At 48.5% G+C, this 18,906-nt stretch overlaps 2 protein-coding genes across 5 annotated transcripts in view; one reads left to right on the top strand and one right to left on the bottom strand.

Annotated features, from left to right (window-relative positions):
* SIM2 (SIM bHLH transcription factor 2) overlaps positions 1 to 2,857 on the top strand; it is a 46,538-nt gene extending 43,681 nt beyond the window's left edge. Inside the window, exon 10 of the mRNA XM_020870856.2 lies at positions 501 to 2,857. Within this exon, the coding sequence (XP_020726515.2) occupies positions 501 to 1,145 (645 nt within the window). The 3' untranslated portion in view covers positions 1,146 to 2,857. The remainder of the gene's footprint in view (positions 1 to 500) is intronic.
* Positions 2,858 to 6,848: 3,991 nt separating this feature from the next.
* The window catches only part of HLCS (holocarboxylase synthetase), a 212,777-nt gene continuing 200,719 nt past the window's right edge, over positions 6,849 to 18,906 (bottom strand). For all 4 annotated transcript variants that reach the window (XM_070466967.1, XM_070466968.1, XM_070466966.1 and 1 more), the window contains 5 exons: positions 17,553 to 17,620; positions 15,908 to 16,068; positions 14,241 to 14,355; positions 11,867 to 12,080; positions 6,849 to 10,074 (listed from right to left, as the gene is read on the bottom strand). In XM_070466967.1, coding sequence (XP_070323068.1) covers positions 9,903 to 10,074; positions 11,867 to 12,080; positions 14,241 to 14,355; positions 15,908 to 16,068; positions 17,553 to 17,620 — 730 coding nt within the window. In that variant the 3' untranslated portion in view covers positions 6,849 to 9,902. The remainder of the gene's footprint in view (positions 10,075 to 11,866; positions 12,081 to 14,240; positions 14,356 to 15,907; positions 16,069 to 17,552; positions 17,621 to 18,906) is intronic.

Here is an 18,906-nt window from a genome sequence, read left to right on the forward strand (position 1 = left end):
CCGGCTGCATTCAGGGGTCTCCCTGCTGGGGCGTTTCTCCGGGGAGGCAAAGTCCCTCTGGCCACCCTGCCCCCAGGGTAGAGACTCGGCCTGGGGGAGACAGGCCCAGCCGACCGCCAGGTGGGTGAGTCAGGTCTCAGAGACAGAAGACTCACTCCAGGAGGCTGATCAGAGCTCGTGTAGTCAGGGCTCAGGACTCTGGGGCCCCATGTTTCCAGAGTGTTTTTGTCTGGAGTGGAAACACTTCCGTCTTTTTTTTTTTTTTAAAGTCTTTTGCAAGCTCTCTGAAGGTGCATGTGGCTTGTGTCGTCACTTGAGGGTGAGGCGATCTCTTTTCCACGCAGGGAAGGGTCCCCGGAGGGCTGTCAGCCGGCCACCTGTCCCCGGTGGGACCGCGCTGGTGGCCCTGGGACACGGGCGGCACCGCGGGGTGAGTAGGCAGCTTGCCGCCAGCGCCCCCGCCCCCGGCGGGCCTGTCATCCGTCGTCTTTGCTTCGCAGCAGTACGGCTCGTTCCAAATGGACAAACTGGAGTGCAGCCAGCCCGGAAGCTGGAGGGCCAGCCCCCCTGCCCACGGCCCGGCTCCCCCAGAACAGCAGCTCCATTCAGAAGGCGGCGACCTTCTGTACGCCCCGTCCTACGGCCTGCCCTTCTCCTACCACTACGGACCCTTCCCTCTGGACTCTCATGTCTTCAGCGGCAAGAAGCCCGTGCTGCCGGCCAAGTTCGGGCAGCCCCAGGGACCCCCGTGTGAGGTGGCACGCTTTCTGCTGAGCGCCCTGCCAGCCGGCGGCGAGTGCCAGTGGCACTACGCCAGCCCCCTAGTGCCGGGCAGCCCGTCTCCGGCTAAGAGCCTTTCCGAGCCACCGGTGAACCCTGCTCGGCACAGCCTGATGCCAAGCTACGAAGGTGGGTCCTGTTTACGCGAGGGGCGCGGGCAGGACGGTGGACGGCGGTGGCGGTGGGTGGCAGATGGAGAAAGGATGCCCAGGCTCTGGGCAAACACGCCGCTCCTTCTGCCTCTGAGCGGGAGTGACCATGCCTTCCCGCCCTCACTGCAAGCGCTTCCTGAGGCTGCGACCACGCCCTTGTGCCTTGTGGGCACCAGGGATGGTGGAGACAGGCTGTTGGGCCCCCCTCCATAAAAGTCCCGGACCCCCTCTACTCCCTGAAAGGGAGACAACGTGATTTTCCTAAATGGCTTCCCAGGTGGTGCTAGTGGTAAAAAAAAAAACCTGCCTGCCAAGGCAGGAGACACAAGAGATGCAGGTTCAATCCCTGGGTCGGGAAGATTCCCCTGGAGAAGGAAGTGGCAACCCACTCTGGTATTCCCGCCCGGGAAATCCCGTGGACAGAGGAGCCTGGCGGGGTATGGTCCGTGGGGCCGCAGAGAGTTGGCCACGACTGAGCAGCGCAGCACGTGGGTCCCGAGACCCCCAGCTGTATTAATTTCATGGTTACTTTCTACTCCACCCCAACATGAGCACGGGACACTGCTGGTTTTCTTCTCATGCCAGTTTCCAAAGCATGGGAAGCCGTGGTGGAAAATCACGGGCTCGGGGACAGAAATGCCGATGCCCACCCTAAGGCAAATGGCACAGGTCCTCCAGGACTGTTTCTTCATCTGTAAGATGGGAGCACAAGCTGCGTGGATCATACCTACCACAGGGCTTGGCAGGCAGACATGATTGGCCATCCAGCGAACAGCCAGGCAGATGTCCTCTGCGGAGGCTGCCCCCAGGCCCAGACCGCTGCTTCCTCCCCGGGACAGCCCCAGGCAGAGGGTAGGAGGAGGGGGTTGAGGGTTAGCTGCCCCCCAGACCTAACCACTGGACGCTACAAGCCCCCGACGAGGGACCTGCCTGGCCTCCCCTCCTCTGCTTCACTCTTGGAGGCAGGCCGGGCCCTGCAGCTCTTCCAGCTGCTGGGCAAACTTCCTGCTGTGTGCTGCACCCCGTCTTCACAAGCCTTTGAGATACACAAGAGGGCTAGATCCGGGAGAAATCTGACATTCTCGGAGATTACCGGGACATGTTTTTCAGAAGTAGCTGTTCAGAAAGCAACATGCCAGCAACCAGGGCAGTTCAGGCCTAAGATGTGCATTCCCAGTACCCATCAGTGCCCTGGGCCCCCAGATGACCACAGCGGGGATCTCCTTGGCACAGCCGGGGGAAGGAGAAAGCAGAGGGATTGTCCTAACAGCTGGAACTGTTCCCCACTGGAGACGGGACTTTAAAGAATTACTTTTGTGTGTGTGTGGGGGGGCATTGACCAATGAGATAAAACAGTATTTGATTTTTTTTTTAATTGCAATTTTGGAAGTGAAAGAGGTTAATAACCACTTCATTTGTCAGACAGTTGGTAAAAACTGGACCAAAGGTGCTAATTGGGGCAATTTGTAATTGATTTCCTAGTCTTTTTGATATTAAAGGAAGACAAAGGATGTTTGAAGGTTTAAAAGAGGGGAGGGGAGCTAACTGATTCCAGACATCTAATTAGTGATGCTGGTTATGACATTAATTAGGGCAGTACTAAAGGGAGCAGGGTGATTACCACTCCACCCTCCCCACTGAGGGAAAAGCAAAAAAAAAAACAGATCGTGGCAGCCTGGGGCCCGGTAAGAGCAGGGCCGGGGGAGGGAAGCCTCCAGGCCAACGCTGTCCAGCATGGTGGCCACCAGCCCAGGGTGGCCAGTGGTGAGAGGTGGTCCGAGCGTCTGCCCCGCATTTGGAAGGCAGAAGCGAAGACCGCCCTATCTGCTGTTTATGCTGCTCACACACTGAACTAATCTTCCGGCTCTGTGGCATTAAATCAAGGCTCTTACTAACATTACGTCCACCTGTTTCTCTTCACTGCTTCCTGCGGCTCCTAGAACAGGCCACTTGCATCTTGCGATTGGACTTGGCGGGCGCGGGCGGGTGGCGGCCCCAGGTCCCCCGGGGGGTTGTCGCTTGGGGCGGGCCCCCCTTCCCCCGGCGCCGGCGTCTAACGTGTCGCCTGTCCCCGCAGCGCCCGCCGCCGCGCGCAGGTTCGGCGAGGACACCGCGCCGCCGCCGCCGCCGCCGCCAAGCTTCCCGAGCTGCGGCCACTACCGCGAGGAGCCGGCGCCGGGCCCGGCCAAGGCCGCCCGGCAGGCCGCCCGGGACGGGGCGCGGCTGGCACTGGGCCGCGCGCCCCCCGAGTGCTGCGCGCCGGCGCCCCCGGGCGCGCCCGCGCAGCTGCCGCTGGTGCTGCTCAACTACCACCGCGTGCTGGCGCGGCGCGGGCCGCTGGGGGGCGCGGCGCCCGGCGCCCCCGGCCTGGCCTGCGGCCCCGGCGCCCCCGAGGCGGCGGGCGGCGCTCTGCGAGCCCGGGCCCCCGGCCCCACCGGCCCCGCCGCCGCCCCGCCGCCCGGCGCGCCGCGGCCGCACTACCTGGGCGCCTCGGTCATCATCACCAACGGCAGGTGACCCGCCCGGGCCGGCCGCCCGCGCGGAGAAGCCATAGGCCGCCCTCCTGGGCTCCCCGCCTCACCGAGTCCACGGGGCCGAGCTGTGTATGCACGGTTTAAATTAATTTATACAGAGACGACTATTTTACTAGAATTCCGCCGCCGACTTCTAGATTTTTTTTTTTTTTTAAACCGTAGATGCCATAAACGCCCGTGTAGGGGACAGAAGCGGCGACGTCGGGGACACCCTGATCGCCCGACCTTTTGTTCTCCGAGAGCTGGATTTTCTGAAAAGGCGAGCGCCCAGGGGTGGCCCCAACGACTCCGTCCTTGAGGAGGACTTGGTTTCCTCTCCTTGAAATCAGGCCTGCGCGCCCCCCGATGCTCAGTAACAGAAGCGCTTTTTTGGAGGGGAGGGGGAGCAGTTATAACATCTCCAGATACCCTCCACTTTGCGGAGATCACCCCACCCGAAGATGGTCAGATAGATGGGCCAGCCCGGGAAGCCTCCTGTGTTCATTGCCCATTTTAGGTTCTTAAGGCAGAATTGATGATTTAAGTTCCCTGAATGGACGACAACTCCACAGTATTCAAGTCATTCATGAGTCTCATAAAACGTTGTTCTTTTCATTTAATCCTTGAATACAAACATCGACAAGCCAAGACCAAGGGGGTGAATGTGGGTGTGCTTCTCAAGTACATTCACAAAGTTTTTATTCCCTCCTAACCCCGTGAACTCTTGAGAATAGCACCTTCAGAATATATTGAATAGGCATTAAATGCAAAAAAATATATATATATAGCCAGATATTTTATGAGTGACAGGTGGATGATTTCCGTGCCCAATGGATTGGCTACCCCTGTCAAGTATGATGACAAGCAAAGTCCCTCTGGCCCACACAGACCTGTAAACCCTAGGCTCGTGTTTGCTACCAGTAGTGCTAATAAAGTTAGTTAAATTGCATGTGCAATATGGAAACTTGTCAATGGACTGTGCCTCGCGGAAGAAAACATGCTAAAGGGATGTAACAAAAATGATGTACACGTCTTCAGCATTTTCTGCATTTTCTACAGAGTAAGAAAACTCCATATGAACATGTCATGTGTAACAGGTAAACAGGAATCTTTTTCTAAAGCACCAGCAGTGTTTTTAAAATAAACTCCTATTAATTTTTATTTTTATACTTTTGCTTCAAGATTTCACTTTTAAAAATCCCGTCATGGCTCCGAAGTGGATCAGTGCATTGAACCACACTTTTTCAATCTGCTCCTCACTATAAACACTCCCTCATTTTGCTGCTTTTTCAAAGATGGTTTACTTTTAGGAAACTGTGTCCACCTTTCAGAGTGGAAAGGTTGTTCCCCAATGTCTTCAACTCAATGTTCCTAGAATCAGAGTGCACCTACATGTACTGCTGTCAGAATGTGAGAGACCTGCCGCCCAGCCAGTGTCACTCTGAGGACCTGTCTGCTTCCCTGGGGTGGTTCAGTTGCCTTATGGTACAGTTTGCAAATTTAGGAACATGTGTTTTGCAGTGAAGAGGCGAGGTCAGAAGAATCCAGTGCGTACACCTCTACATTGCGCTTAGCCATACCTCATGAGCAGCTTGCTCTGAGTGTAGACACAAAATAAGCCTGGGGTACTGTTTATGCTGTCAAGACCCGTAATTAAACCCGAGATTCCTGGAAGGTGCAGGTTTGATGAGCAGGAGATTTCACTTGACATTTTTCAATAAAGTATCGTAAAATGCGTTTGTGTCTATCTTGTTATTAATCATTGGGGGTTGTATAAATAAATACAACTGTGAGGACTTCTGGAGCAGTTTAAGACCAAATGTTACTGTCAGAAAAGAAAAGCGTTACAGATTTATAAACCTTAACATAAATAGGCTTAATGATGAGGGTATGTGTACTTGAAAAATAAAATGTGTACTAGGAAAAACTTCCTTGCCTAAACAAACACTGCAGTTTTCATAATCTAGAACATGAAGGAAGATTCCCATGCAAGCTGGCTTCCAGGCGGACAGCAACTCTGCAAAGTTAGCAGGGCAGTTACTACGCAACCTGACATTGTTACCTCCATCTTTTAGTCTGCACATTTAAGCTTGGGGATGTTGTTTCTCGACTTTTGTGAGGCTCTGGAAGAGAAAGTGTGTTAATAAATATGCATGTCTTTCACAAAAAAAGAAAAATGTAGTGATTCCTAACATGTTGACAAAAAAATGCCAGATGAAATGGATTTCAAAAATAAGCCCAGTTCAAGACCGGTTTGGCCCTCCTTCCACTGGGCCTCCAAGGGAAAGGAATTCCTTTATGTTCTTGGAAGCCCTTTCTAGAAAAGCCATTCCATTCATACCTTTAGAGAAGTGAACAGGGTGTGAAGTGTTGCTCTGAGGAAATTTGCAAGAGCCTGTATTTTCTGATCCCTCACCCCCACCCCTTTGATCATACTAAGTCCAATGGCCATGCCTTCCTCCCTTGGGTCCTAAGGATGGGAGAGGTTTACTCCATCAATGAATCCTGTATAAAGTCGACTGTAGTTTATGATGGCTCAGACGGTAAAGAATCTGCCTACAATGCAGGAGACCCGGGTTTGATCCCTGGGTCAGGAAGATTCCCTGGAGAAAGGAATGGCTACCCACTCCAGCATTCTTGCCTGGAGAATTCCATGGGCAGAGGAGCCTGGCAGGCTCATGGGGTCGCAAAGAGTTGGACACAACTGGGCGACTAACACTTTCAAGATGGTTAAGGTAGACTGTGGGGGGGCTGCTACAGATAAAAGAAAAAGTTCAAATAAATTCCATAAAATTACTGTGGAAATTTTAGTGAATTGTAGCTCTTTGAGTTATCGAAGATGCATTATTCAAGCTATTCCTAAACTTAAGTATGATAAATAAGGTTGAAATCTTGGGGAAGAACTGTGGAGATAAAAGTCAAGTAGTTCTCACAAAAGAGGAAGAACAACTGAACAAGAACAGAACATGTTCTTGTATTTGTTGTTAAAATTTTTAAACTAAAAAATTTACATTATTAAATGTATTTCTCACTTTAGTTAAATTTTTTTTGAACTTTTGGGGTTTGCTGACTTTCATTCTTTGGAGTAATATGACTTCTCTTTTGTATGATACATAACACATTTTCCACAACTATATTTTTAAAAGAGCAACCAGCTTCTTAATACTTACACATACCTATTCCTTATGATGTAAAACTATTTATTTTTTAAAATGTTTAAATATGAATAAAAAATATTGTAACCGAAAGGAATTGCTTATTTTGACAAATGAAACATGGTAAAAATAAAAAATAAGCCCAAACTACAGAGAAAGTCTCAAAGTTTATTTTGGTAGGCTTGCTTTTTATAGGCATCGGTTTAAAGTAATTACGTTTCAGAGATGAGTCTTTGAAAAACTAAAAATGCAGAGGTTTAATGCTTTATTTCAAATATGCATAGTAGTTAGGAATACCGGTTTCTCCATTCTTTGCCCATTAGGACCAAACAGATCTACAGAATGTAAGCCCAAAACATCTCCTTTATGCATTCTGAAACGGTCAGCTGCGGCTGGCTTCTCTCCTGGTTCCCAGATTCTAGGGTGAGGGGTGCCCACGTAGTCTTCCCCGTGTGTGGAGGGGGTGGGGTGGGGTAGGGTTGGGGGTGCGTGGTACCCCACGTGTGGGCCTGTGCCCCCCCCCCTTGGATGACTTGCTCCCACATCAGGCAGTCACCATGCTGTAGCAGAGAGCCCCCGGGGGACACAAATCCTTCCGAATGTGCCCTAGCACTGTACATGCTGCCAGGATGACCAGTGCCAAGGAATGCTGTGGGGGCAGGGGAGGGGGGCACGGGAAGCCCAGCTATTGCTGGGTCCTATTCTAGAGTTCCTCTGAAATTTGCTACCAGCCCCAAGGGGTTGACGTCCTTCCTGCCTTTCACGTAACCTGGTAGATGCTCAATGCGCAGCCTCTACACAAGGGCACAATTCAAATATCCCCAAAGCACATGCCAATCCTGAGTTTAGGTGCTGTGTTTTAAAGATTAAGAGGAAAACGCAAAGTTTCTCGTTAAGACTCTAAAGCTCCTTGAGATCCTAGATCGCTGGGTGCATAAATTGCACCCAAATTGATGAGTGCGGTGTAGCAAGTTTTCCTAATGCTAACAGCGGTAAGCAAAATGCCTTTATTCTGCTGTTCTATAGGAAGCAGAATTTCAAAAGTCTTTGGTTCATCTGAGGCAAAGTCAGGTTTATGCAAAACACAGCGTCTGCTCCAAGTCTATTTGCCTCCCTCAAGACAACTGGGTGTCGGCACAAGTAAGAAATAAGAACAGTCTTGAGAGCACAGGGGCAAAGCGATACGCCCAGAGCATCTCCATCTGCTGTGACATGGCCACACTTCATTAGTTTTAATTTACCAAAAGGAAATTAAATGATAACATTATTTTTTCCCTAAAGCAGACTGTCTAGAGTAGGACTTCAGCTTAAAACAAATCATAGCATGTTTTTCATTAAATAACCCCCCAAAGAAATGCAAAAAGTTAACGATGGCAGCTCTGAGAGATGGCGTGCCTTATATTACAAAGTTTGAGAAGTCAAACTTGCAACATTAGCCTGAGAACTTTCTTCTTCATGATATTTTGCAGATGCCCTCTCCAGGGTGAGTCCATTTGGTAAATTTGGGGTGCTGTGGACTTCAAACTTTTATTTAGACTTGGGCATTTAGGAGAGAGTGTTTTGTTAAGAAAAATAATTCTAGTTGAAGCCTTATTTGCAAAAAATGACTTCTGAAATCTTTTCAAGTTACATTTCCAAAACACACATATTGGGTAGTGTACTTGACTAAACATGTTATTTTTTTTCTTCTATGGGGTTGCCTGTGCCTGGCTAAAGGTAGACAGATTTTTATACTGAAAACCACAAACTTTCTGGAGTTAGCCTGACCGGGTAAAGCTGGAGAAAGACAGTGCTAGGGCACAATAAGGGGCTTCTGTTCAAAGCTGAGAGCCTCATCAGCTTTTCTTTCCACTAATTTCAGTTGGGACTGGCAGGAAGAGAGAAAAGCGGGCAAAAAGTGGCCTCTTCAGGCTGAAAAGTAATGTGTATGAGTCTCAAGTTCAGTGGAGATAGGAGTTACATGGAAAAAAGCATGGAATACATCTGGAAATAGAAAATGCATATCAAAAGGCTTCCTTTCTTTTGTTCTTTCACGGAGACTCATAGGGCATCAGATTTTGAACATCTTTTAAGACCTCACACACACACACACACACACACACACACACACACACATGCTCTTAACTGATGGTATACAATAGCAATAACTCTTTTTTGGCAATGTGAAAAGGGGGCAAAAAACTGTGACTCACAAATGAAATGCCTTGTACGTCTCTACTGTGCGCACTGCACAGTCCTACAGGCGTGCTCTCTATTTCAAAGCAAGCCCGAAGCTGGCTTAAAGCTCCAAATCCTCCTCTGCGTGTGGTACGAGAGCAAGACTTCACCTCCAGCTGTTGGAGCCAAATCGCCCACCCTCACGTCCAGGCAATTACCTAATCAATGCTTTACGGATCTTGAACTTGATCCCATCACGGCAGAATACTCAGTCAATTTAAACTTAGGAAAGCTCATTAATTAATGTCAAAGTAATTAGCTGACTCCTTCTACAAGGTCATCACAACCAAAGCAGCTAGGGGTGCCTCTGTAGCCATGTAGGCATTGCTATTGGACCACAAACCACCAGGCTGAGAATAAGGCTTAGAAATCTACCTTCTCTTTTCTCCACTAAATAAACAAACAAACAAAAAATGATGACTAAGTACCAGTGTATGTTCCTATAGGAAACACCTCCCCAGATTCTTGTAAACAGTGTTACCATACTCCTAACTCACCGATGACCAGGGCCTTAAAAAAAATTTTTTTTAATAGTCTAGGGATAAAGATCTTCACTGGGCTTCCCAGGTGGCTAGTGGTAAAGAACCCACCTGCCACTGCAGGAGATGCAGGAGAGGCAATCCCTGGGCCGGGAAGATCCCCTGGAGGAGGGCACGGCAACCCACTCCCGTATCCTAGTCTGGAGAATCCCATGGACAGAGGAGCCTGGTGGGCTACAGTCCACGGGGTTGCAAAGAGTCAGACTTGACTGCGCACGCACAAAGATCTCCACTACTGGGAAAATGTGAATTATTCCATTGCTGTTTCCATGTAAAAACTTTTTTTTTTTTTGCCAATTAACACATCCAATTTGAAGAGGGGAGAACGAATCTCACATCTATGGCAGGTCTTTACCAGTGATTGACCCTCTACCCCGAACAAAATTTAAGAATGAACAGGTTAATTGGAGGGAGAAAAAAAATCATCAACAACTCTGATTTAGCCTTCCGGCTCCACGGGCTAGGCCAGGCGGCAGAAATCCAAGGGGAAGCCTCCCGCCTCGCTTCTGCCCTTCAGTCTGTCTGTCTGTCCGTCCCCAGCAGGGACTACCGCTGTTTGGGGACAATGAGGTTTCTCAGCATGTCGAAGGAGTTGCCGTCAGGATGCACCGTCACCACGTCACCATTTTCCTGGTGGACCAGAAGAAACCCGGAGTCATCCAGGCCAACTATCCACACCTTTGGTCCCTCGGCGCTTCCCAGGCGGACTTGCTGAGCGCTGGAAAGGAAGAACAGCCCTCGGTCACTGGGACGCCGTGAGAAGCAGCAGCGGCTTGAGATGATTAGTTAAGTAACCATCCGTTATGGGAAAGGACTCGGGGCTGGGGGGGAGAGGAGGCTGGGCTGCGGGAAGTGAAAATGCATCTGGGTCTGAGCGCTGCCTTTCACTGGTCCCGCCTGAACGGTCTTGGTGAGTACCAGAATAACCAAGTCCAACAGGAAGTTAGGAACTGCTTCTCTTGCAAACACGGTCACTCCTAATTCTGAATGTCTGGGAGGATGTTTTTGCGCCACTTCCTTCACCCTCTAGCACTTTAAAGAAACACTGCAACCCTCCAGGCTTTTTGGCTGAGATGAGATTGGCCTCTTTCTGGCTGTTCTGCAAAGAAGACTTTTATCAAGTTGGGGTGCATCGATTATAAGTTAAACGCATGCTAATTCTACTTGTTTTCAATATTTTTCCAAATGCATCTACTGAGTTATAGCCTTCTTAACAGTTTTAAAAGTATAGAATCTGCACCTCCCCATTTTTATTTTGAAGAATTTCAGACCTACAGAAAAGGGGGAACATAGTACAGCAAACCTCATATGCCCTCTCCACTTATACCAACTGATAACATTTTCCATATTTGCGGTTTTTCCTCTGTGTGTGTGTGCACACAGTTGAGGCGGGTGGCGGGGGTTCCTGATATTTAAATATAAATTGTAGGCATCATGACATTTTAAATATTTCAGCATGTATAAGAATAAGAACGATCTTCTTAAATCCAGAATATCATTATCACTCTCAAGAAATGTGATCTTGATACATTATTGAATATCTGTCCCTGTGCAGATGTCCCCATCATCCCATTAATGTCTTTTGTGGGTACTCCCTCCCTTCCAGGATCTGATTATGAATCTCGTATTGCATTCAGCTGTCATGCCTCGTGAGTCTTCTTTAATCTCAAAAATCTCCCACCTTCTCTTTGTTTCTAAGACCTTGACATTGCTAAAAGGTAGCGGCCCCTGTTGGTCAACATCAATGCTTTTCAAACTAAGGTGCCTGAGAGCTTGCTGGAGCCTTTGTTAAAACAGAACTGCTGGGCCCCAGCCTCAGGGGAGGAGTCAAGAATTTGCATTTCTACATGTACATTACCATATGTAAAATAGACAGCTAGTGGGAAACTGCTATGTAACACGGAGCTCAACCTGGTGCTGGGCGACACCCAGGAGCGGGGGTGGGGGGAGGCCCACGAGGGAGAGACGCATGCACACCCGTGGGACACACAGGCGTGCACACAACCCAGATGTCGTATGGGGGCGACCGACACAACACTGCAAAGCAATTATCCTCCAAATAAAAAAGTCTTAATAAAAGAAACGGAAGTCAGCAAAGGAGAAAAACAGAATTTGAACACGGGAACAAAAAACAGAAGTTTGTGTTTCTAACAAAGTTCCCAGGTAAGGCTGAGGCTGGGAGGTCTCCCTTTGAAAAATGATAGTTACCGAGAATGTTCCACAATTTTAAGATCTGCCTGTTGCCTCATAATCAGACTCAGTTTAAACACACATTGGGGCAGGAAAGTCTTCAGTGATGCGGTGTCTTTCCCAGCACATCCCACCAGGAGGCACGGGATTGCCCTGGTCCCCATTCCTGGCGATGCTCACTTGTTCAAGGTGGTATCCCCCAGGTTTATCCATCAGTCAAAGAGGATTACCCAGACCCGGGTTTAGTTTCTCACTTTAAGATGTTAAACTACTGCCTTAGCAAAGGGATTTTAAGAGGATGCAGACAAGCCAGCACTGACCTGTGTACCCAGTATTTATAGTAGAGAGGAAGAATGCCATTGGGCCCCTGGTCCTGAAACGTGTCGATCAGCTTCTCCAGCACGGTCGCCGTTCGGGCGATGAGATAGTCGGCTCTCAAGGGCTGTAGCTCTGCCCCGTGTTCTTTATTGTATTCTGTGATGAGATCGTTGATGCATACGGTAGGGTTGCTGTTCGTCACATTAAATCCGCAGCCTAGACAGAAACAAATGATTGACAAGGTGAGGAGTTCAATCTACTGACGACATCACATGTCTCTCTCGACCACCTGGAGAAAAGTTACAGCTTTTATGCTCAACTTGCTGCTTCCTTCTCCTCATTTTGAGTTTTTTCCTTGTCTCTGACCAGTAGTTAGAGAAGGACTTACATCTCAGAGTTCATCTTCCTTTTTCATCCTTCCCTTACTATCCTCATCAAACCAGAGTCATTCCAAACGTATTACACATTAGTTGGAAAAAAAAAAGCACTGGATTCAATTGAGCAGAAAGGGATGAACAGGACAAAACAGAGCTGCTTCTGAAATGATACCTCCTGTGGTCTAGCCAAGAATTGGAGCTCGGCGGCTGAACCCGATGTAAAATAGAATCTCTTGTTTCTTTTTCTACTTGAATAACAGAACACATGCTTGAAAATAAAGAATTTTATTCAGGTCTTAAGGAGTAAACTCTGGATTCAGAGACTTCCAACCTCGATCATGGCATAACCCCAAACACATCTTTTAATGCTTTATCCTTGCAAGTCTTTGGTGCTAGGGTTACGCTGTTGGCAGAGGGCCAACCCATGTTCAGTGGCTCTTTCACAGGCCCCTAAACCAAGGCTTCAGGACAGAGTTACCGGCTTATCTCTTTCGTTACTTAACACCACTGTGCTCTGCCGGGTGGGGCTGAGGGGGTTAGGAAAAGCTGAGACTTAGTTTTCAGCAGGGCCCTGAATCAACCTCAAAGAGGGCTTCAATAAGAAGTGAAATACTGCAAGAACTAGGCAGTGAGCCCACCATTTTTCCAGGGCCTCTGAGAAGAAAAGTTCCCCAAATACTTGTCTTAGATGGAACAATGGCATTCACAGTAACAGTACTTTTTGGTAAATGTTCTGAGCTGTTTTCGGTATGAAGGGAAGGCTTGTCTGACCCCAGATTATTATTATTATTTTTAAAACATATACTGGCTACTAAAATACAAACCAATGTAAATGACACCTGGGAAAAAACAAACAACTACAAAAGCAGGGAAGAATTTGTAGTTGTTCGTTCGTTTGTGCTTTTATCAACAACATACACAACAGCAAAAGTACCTGTGCCGGTATAAGGCATTCAACCACGCGTATACAGCACCGAAAAAGCTCCCCTGTACCCAGAAAAAGGACGGTCCTGGGAAAAGAGCCACATGGACTGCTGTCAACTTAGGCTGTGTCTTTCTAAGGACCAGCAGGCGCCACTGATAGTGACTTTTTGAATCTTTCCCCAAAGATGCCCTCTGTGCCCCCTGCCCACCTCCCTCGGCCTTAAGACATCCATAAAAGCTACGGATCCTCTCAGAAGAAAGTTTCGTTTCCCCCTCACTGACAGAGAATTCCTCAGCTCCCTGAAGCCATCATTTGTCCCCATTCGGAACCTCTGTATCCAGCCCAGTTACTCATTTACACATGGGAGACAGAGCTCGGAGGGGAGGAAATAACTTCCCTAGAATAACACTGCCAGTTGGCAGCGGCGCTGGAAACACGCCGTGTCTTCTCTGGCTGGCACTTCCCACACACTGTCACACGCTTTCTGTCCACTGCTGATTTCTGAACCCCACTCCAGTTCCTCTGGGCATTAGGGAGAAGGTGATGCTCGGATGACCACGGACACCTAGGAACTTCTCGAACGGCTTCTGAATCCAGCTCCTTGCCTGATGAGGATGTGCTGAGGTGAAACGGGGAATCTTTACCTCACCCTGACCAGTCTGGAGTGTCTTCTGAAGGTCAAAAAGAAGGCAACTTTTCCATGGCCTGGGAAGGTCAGATTAAGAATGCAAGGACACCCATCCTTGAAACTAACTTTTCTTTTCTTATTACCAAGTAACGAAGTGGATATTTTCATCATTTCTAATTCAACAGGAAGCAGGAGTGTAGAGAGGTGTAAGAAAACGCCTGTTTGATGAGACACCCATGTGGCGGTTTCCACGGCCAGAGGTACAAACCTTCTGAAAGGCTTTCTACCCACCTGGCCTGTTCTGTACACATACTGTGTTCTATAAGTCAAAGCCCAAAGAAAAAGAAATCCCAGATGATAATCTACTCCCCTCAATGGAGCCATGTGTGAGCCATTTTATTTCTATTAATCTAAAAATTCTGGGGGTAAGGGCTTTAAAAACTTACCAATAAGTATATAAAATGTTTCTCTCATAAGTGTTGAGTTAACCAAAACTCCACCAAGCTTCATGAGGTCACTGTAATAAATATCATTGGGCCACTTCACTCGCAAATTGATATCCTAAAAGGAAAATCTGCGTGTTAATCAAGCAGTCTCAAGACACAAAGGGACCGGGAGAGGTGGTCCAACTTAGAAAACATAAAGATGAGCAGAATATTCTAGAAACGGATAGAATAGGGAGTCTCATGTTCTCTTCTTTTTCAGACAGCTAATCACCTCTTTGGAGCAATACTTGGAGTATATTGTATTGCTAGTATTGCGGGGCTAGAGGAAGGAGACCTAAAGAACACAGGAATTTCAGTCTCCTCTCCCTCATCACTGTGTACCGTCATCAGAAACACTCTGAAGACGCCCATCATGGGAATTAAATTGATTATCCCAAGATCAATAACCACAGCACAGGGGACCATCAAATCTCAGGGAGGAGGGTGGAGAGGTGGGGGTGAATGCTCTCGGGGCTCTTTTTCCTGAAGGAGCCCCAGCTCCAGAGTGAAGGGCGGCCCTGCACTAACCCGAGTCAGGCAGCAACGTCCTGAGTAGAACAGTACGGAGATACACAGGAGCGATGCATGTTACTGAGTCAGATCACAGCACGTGTGGGTGTGAGAGCTGGACCGTAAAGAGAGCTGAGCCGAAGAATTGATGCTTCTGAACTGTGGTGTTGGAGAAGACTCCTGAGAGTCCCTTGGACTGCAAGGAGATCCAACCAGTCATTCCTAACGGAGATCAATCCTGAGTGTTCATTAGAAGGACTGATGCTGAAGCTGAAACTCCAATACTTTGGCCACCTGATGTGAAGAGCTGACTCATTGGAAAAGACCCTGATGCTGGGAAAGATTGAGAGCAGGAGGAGAAGGGGACGACAGAGGATAAGCTGGTTGGATGGCATCACCAATTCAATGGACATGAGTTTGGGTAAACTCCAGGAGTTGGTGATGGACAGGGAGGCCTGGCGTGCCTACAGACCATGGGGTTGCAAAGAGTCGGACACAACTGAGCGACTGAACTGGACTGACTGATTAGAGGATACTGAGTTTATCAGTCTCCGTGAAGTACCAATGGTCAACCTGGGTAACAGAAATAGAGCTGTCTAGTGGCCTACTGCCTTTCCATCCTGAGGGATGTGGCTTGGGCAAGGCTGCCTGTGCCCTCCCGGGAATGACCTGAGAGCAGACACTACCTTGAACTGGGCCACCTAGAACCCACCTCCTGCCATGACTGTGAAGTTAAGGCACACAGACTGGGTGCCCGAGGTTTGTTTAGGCCCCTTTTCACCAGAAAACACCACGGATAAATAGACTCATCCAGTCCAATGTGCTTCAATCAAAAAGAAAGAAAAGGAAAAGAAAGGCATGCCTTTACTAGGACAGTGGACACATCTCTTAATAGCACAGAAGGGAAATTCTGGGAAATGAACACATTCCAGCAGGCCCGAAGCAGCTATCATCCTGACGGCGCTTTGAAAACTCTAGGAGCTCTCTGCTGCCAGCTTTACAAAAAGCAGGCTGAGGCTCCGCAAACAGCAGCCATTCAGTCACACACACACTACCAACACGCCTAAACGGAGATGCGCATACGTGGCAGGGATGTATCAGTGAGGAGCTGCACATACCTGGTACCCAGGGATGGTTCTCACCGCCTCTACGACGGCCAGGGACATCAGATGCTGGACAAACGGAATCCTCTGTCCCAGCGGGGATCTCAGCGGGATGCAGACCAGCAGGGTGGAAAGGGCGCATCCCAAGGGGCTCAGCCAAGCGTTCTTTCCCCGCCCTGGAACACAAGCCACGTCAGGAAGCCGGCCAGCCTGCCCTGTGAGCGGACTGAGATGCACATAATGCCGGGAAATATGTGGAGGACTCAAAAACACAAATGGAGGATCTGTCTCACTGGAACAAACAGGGACTGATGAAAATGCTTGGAGATTCTGGGGTTAACTCGACAATAGAGAAGCTCTTTAAAATCTGAAGCTCTGTGGCTGAGCAAGTTTCCGATAATGAGCATAATGTTCTGCCTCATATCATCCGTGCTTTGATGATTCAAAGTCCGACACAGTGTCTGGACATCACTCTTGGTTTAATTCTCACCATACGGCAACGCAGGCAGAAACAGAGACAGTGGGGAAACTGGACCGAACCTACACTGATCCAGGAGAGGTCCTGAAAGCCACTTTTTTAGAAGTGATCCCAATTGTGATGGTCTCATAAAAACCATAGAATTGTACACTTTAAGTGGGGGGACTGGATGGTATATGACTTATAGCTGGCTGTTATTTATTTTTTTTAAAAGGAAGCTGAATTTGAAAAATGATTCCTGATATTAACTCTGAGTTATTTTTCTTAAAAAAGTTGTTGAGGAAATAAAATAATCAAAATGAGAGGTATAATGTAATTTCTTCCCTGGCTCTTTTTTTCAAACTACCTTACGGAGCACCACAGCCTTGAATAAAAAAAATTTTTTTTTTCTTTCTTTGAGTTATGTTCAAAAGACATGCTCAGGAGAAAGAAGTGGGAACAGTGGATTTCTCATTTCATTGCTTCTTCTGGGAAAGGCATAAGAGCCTCTGAGAGTTAAAAGTTGGGGGTCTGCCTGGTACCTGCTGGGGGTAGGGAGAGCAGGGGACAGTGGCCCACGTATGACTCCTGAGCAGGAATAATCTGCTTGCGGCTGGACCCCAGGTGGATCCTGGGAGGGTGTGGGCTCCTGCCTCTGAAGGTCGGCAGGGGGTGGAAGCGCTGGACAGCCCTTTGTTCCTCGGTGGTCACTCTGTGAACAGGCCCTGAGCACCGATCGAGGGCCCCGTCCATGCAAACTCCATGCCAGCCAGGGTGGGGGCTGGCAGATGAGAAACCCCTCCATGTGACACTCGGTCTAGACACGGAAGGCACCTCCCCGAGAACCTTCGGGAAAATAAATGTCTCTCTAACATAGTTATTATTCACACGCGGCAATGCCTAGAATGTGTCAGGAAGAGGAATTTACATGATGTAGGTAAAAGAACGTGAAAACCATCACAGGCGGATGTCAAGTGGTTTAATAAACATCTTGGTTTGAGGGAACACTTGAATTCTACTGGAGTTCAGTCTTCTAATCAATTTCCCTTCCTCTTCCTCCATTTTAGGGCAATGTGAAAACAAACAACTTCTAACTTGAGTCATCTCGATGATCAGCACGTGCAATCAACTGGCTCTCTGGCCACGAGAGTCACAGATTTTAGAAAACAAAAACAACAGAAACAGTAACGAAAGATGACTGACCTTTGCCCTGCGTCTGGCGGACTGCAATGGCTATTAAACCCATTTCCTGCGGCATCTCAAACATCAACCTGCAAACGATGGGAAAGACCGGTCAGCCAGAACTGGGACAGGACATGGGAACCTGCGGCTCAAGGTGGGGGACGCCGTTTGCTTTCATTCGCGAATGCGTTAGTAAGGAAGGGCCGTCTTCAGGTTTCGAGGGATACTGAGCCCGTTCCCAGCTTCTGGAGTGAGAATGATGGAAAAGGGATGCAGGAAATTTACTAAACCTAAATTTAGTAAACACCATTTACTAAAAAAAAAAAAAGGTGGACTGGGAGGTGGGGCACGTGTACCTGCCCAAGCTATCATTCAGTTTATTCAAGACATTGTTAGGTTATATTTCTTCGGAATATCCTATCAAATTCCTCCCTCCCCCGCTGAGGTGGTGTCCCCTTCTGCGAGTGACAACTAGCAATTCCTGACATTTGTTTCTACTTACGGCGTGTTTCTGTCTGCACACTGGAACATAATCATAACAGAAGTTTCTGATTATTCAGAAAACTAATATGGTGGCAATAAAGCCGTTTAAAAGACACACTATCCCCCGAGAACTAATTATGTTTTAACTATAGTAAATAAATCTACACCTTCTAAGAACTCAGGAGAACCTTGGATCCTTTTAGGCTTGAGTTCTGCTTTTAAAATGGTTTTTATTTAAAAGAATACAAACTTCCCTTTGGGGGAAGGGTAGAAATGTGCACTGTATCTCCAGCAAAAGAGTCAACATAAACCTTTTTCTCCCCCAAGAAAAGGGGAAAAAAACCCCACAAAAACCCTCACTCTGAGAGTTTCCTCCCCAGCTCCATTCTATGTATTCAGCTCACACAGGGAAGGCTTTCCTCTGCATTCCCAGCAAATGAGCAGGCATAGCTCTCGATGCGCGCTAAGTCGCTTCAGTCCTGTCTGCCTCTTTGTGACCCCATGGACTGTAGCCCGCCAGGCTCCTCTGTCCCTGGGATTCTCCAGGCAAGAGCACTGGAGTGGGTAGCCGTGCCCTCCTCTCGGGGATCTTCCCAACCCAGAGATCGAACCTGTTGTCCCTTCCGTCTTGCACTGGCAGGCGCGTTCTTTGCCACTAGTTCTTGCACTGGGAAGCCCCCTAGCTCTCAGTAGGACTTATTAAACAAAGTAAAACATCAGACCTGTCGCTGCAGCCGCCAGGATGTCTCTGAAATACTTTCTGGGGGTTGAGGGGAGCAGCAAGGGCAGGGGTGAATGGCGACATGGTACTCTTCCGAGGATGGGCTCCAGAGCATCCCTGCGCTAAGAGGGACCACGCTCGGAAAGAGCTTCCTCCTCTCTGTCAGGCTCG

The sequence above is a fragment of the Odocoileus virginianus genome, chromosome 4 (genome assembly GCF_023699985.2).
Source record: "Odocoileus virginianus isolate 20LAN1187 ecotype Illinois chromosome 4, Ovbor_1.2, whole genome shotgun sequence".
NCBI classification, from domain to species: Eukaryota; Metazoa; Chordata; class Mammalia; order Artiodactyla; family Cervidae; genus Odocoileus; species Odocoileus virginianus.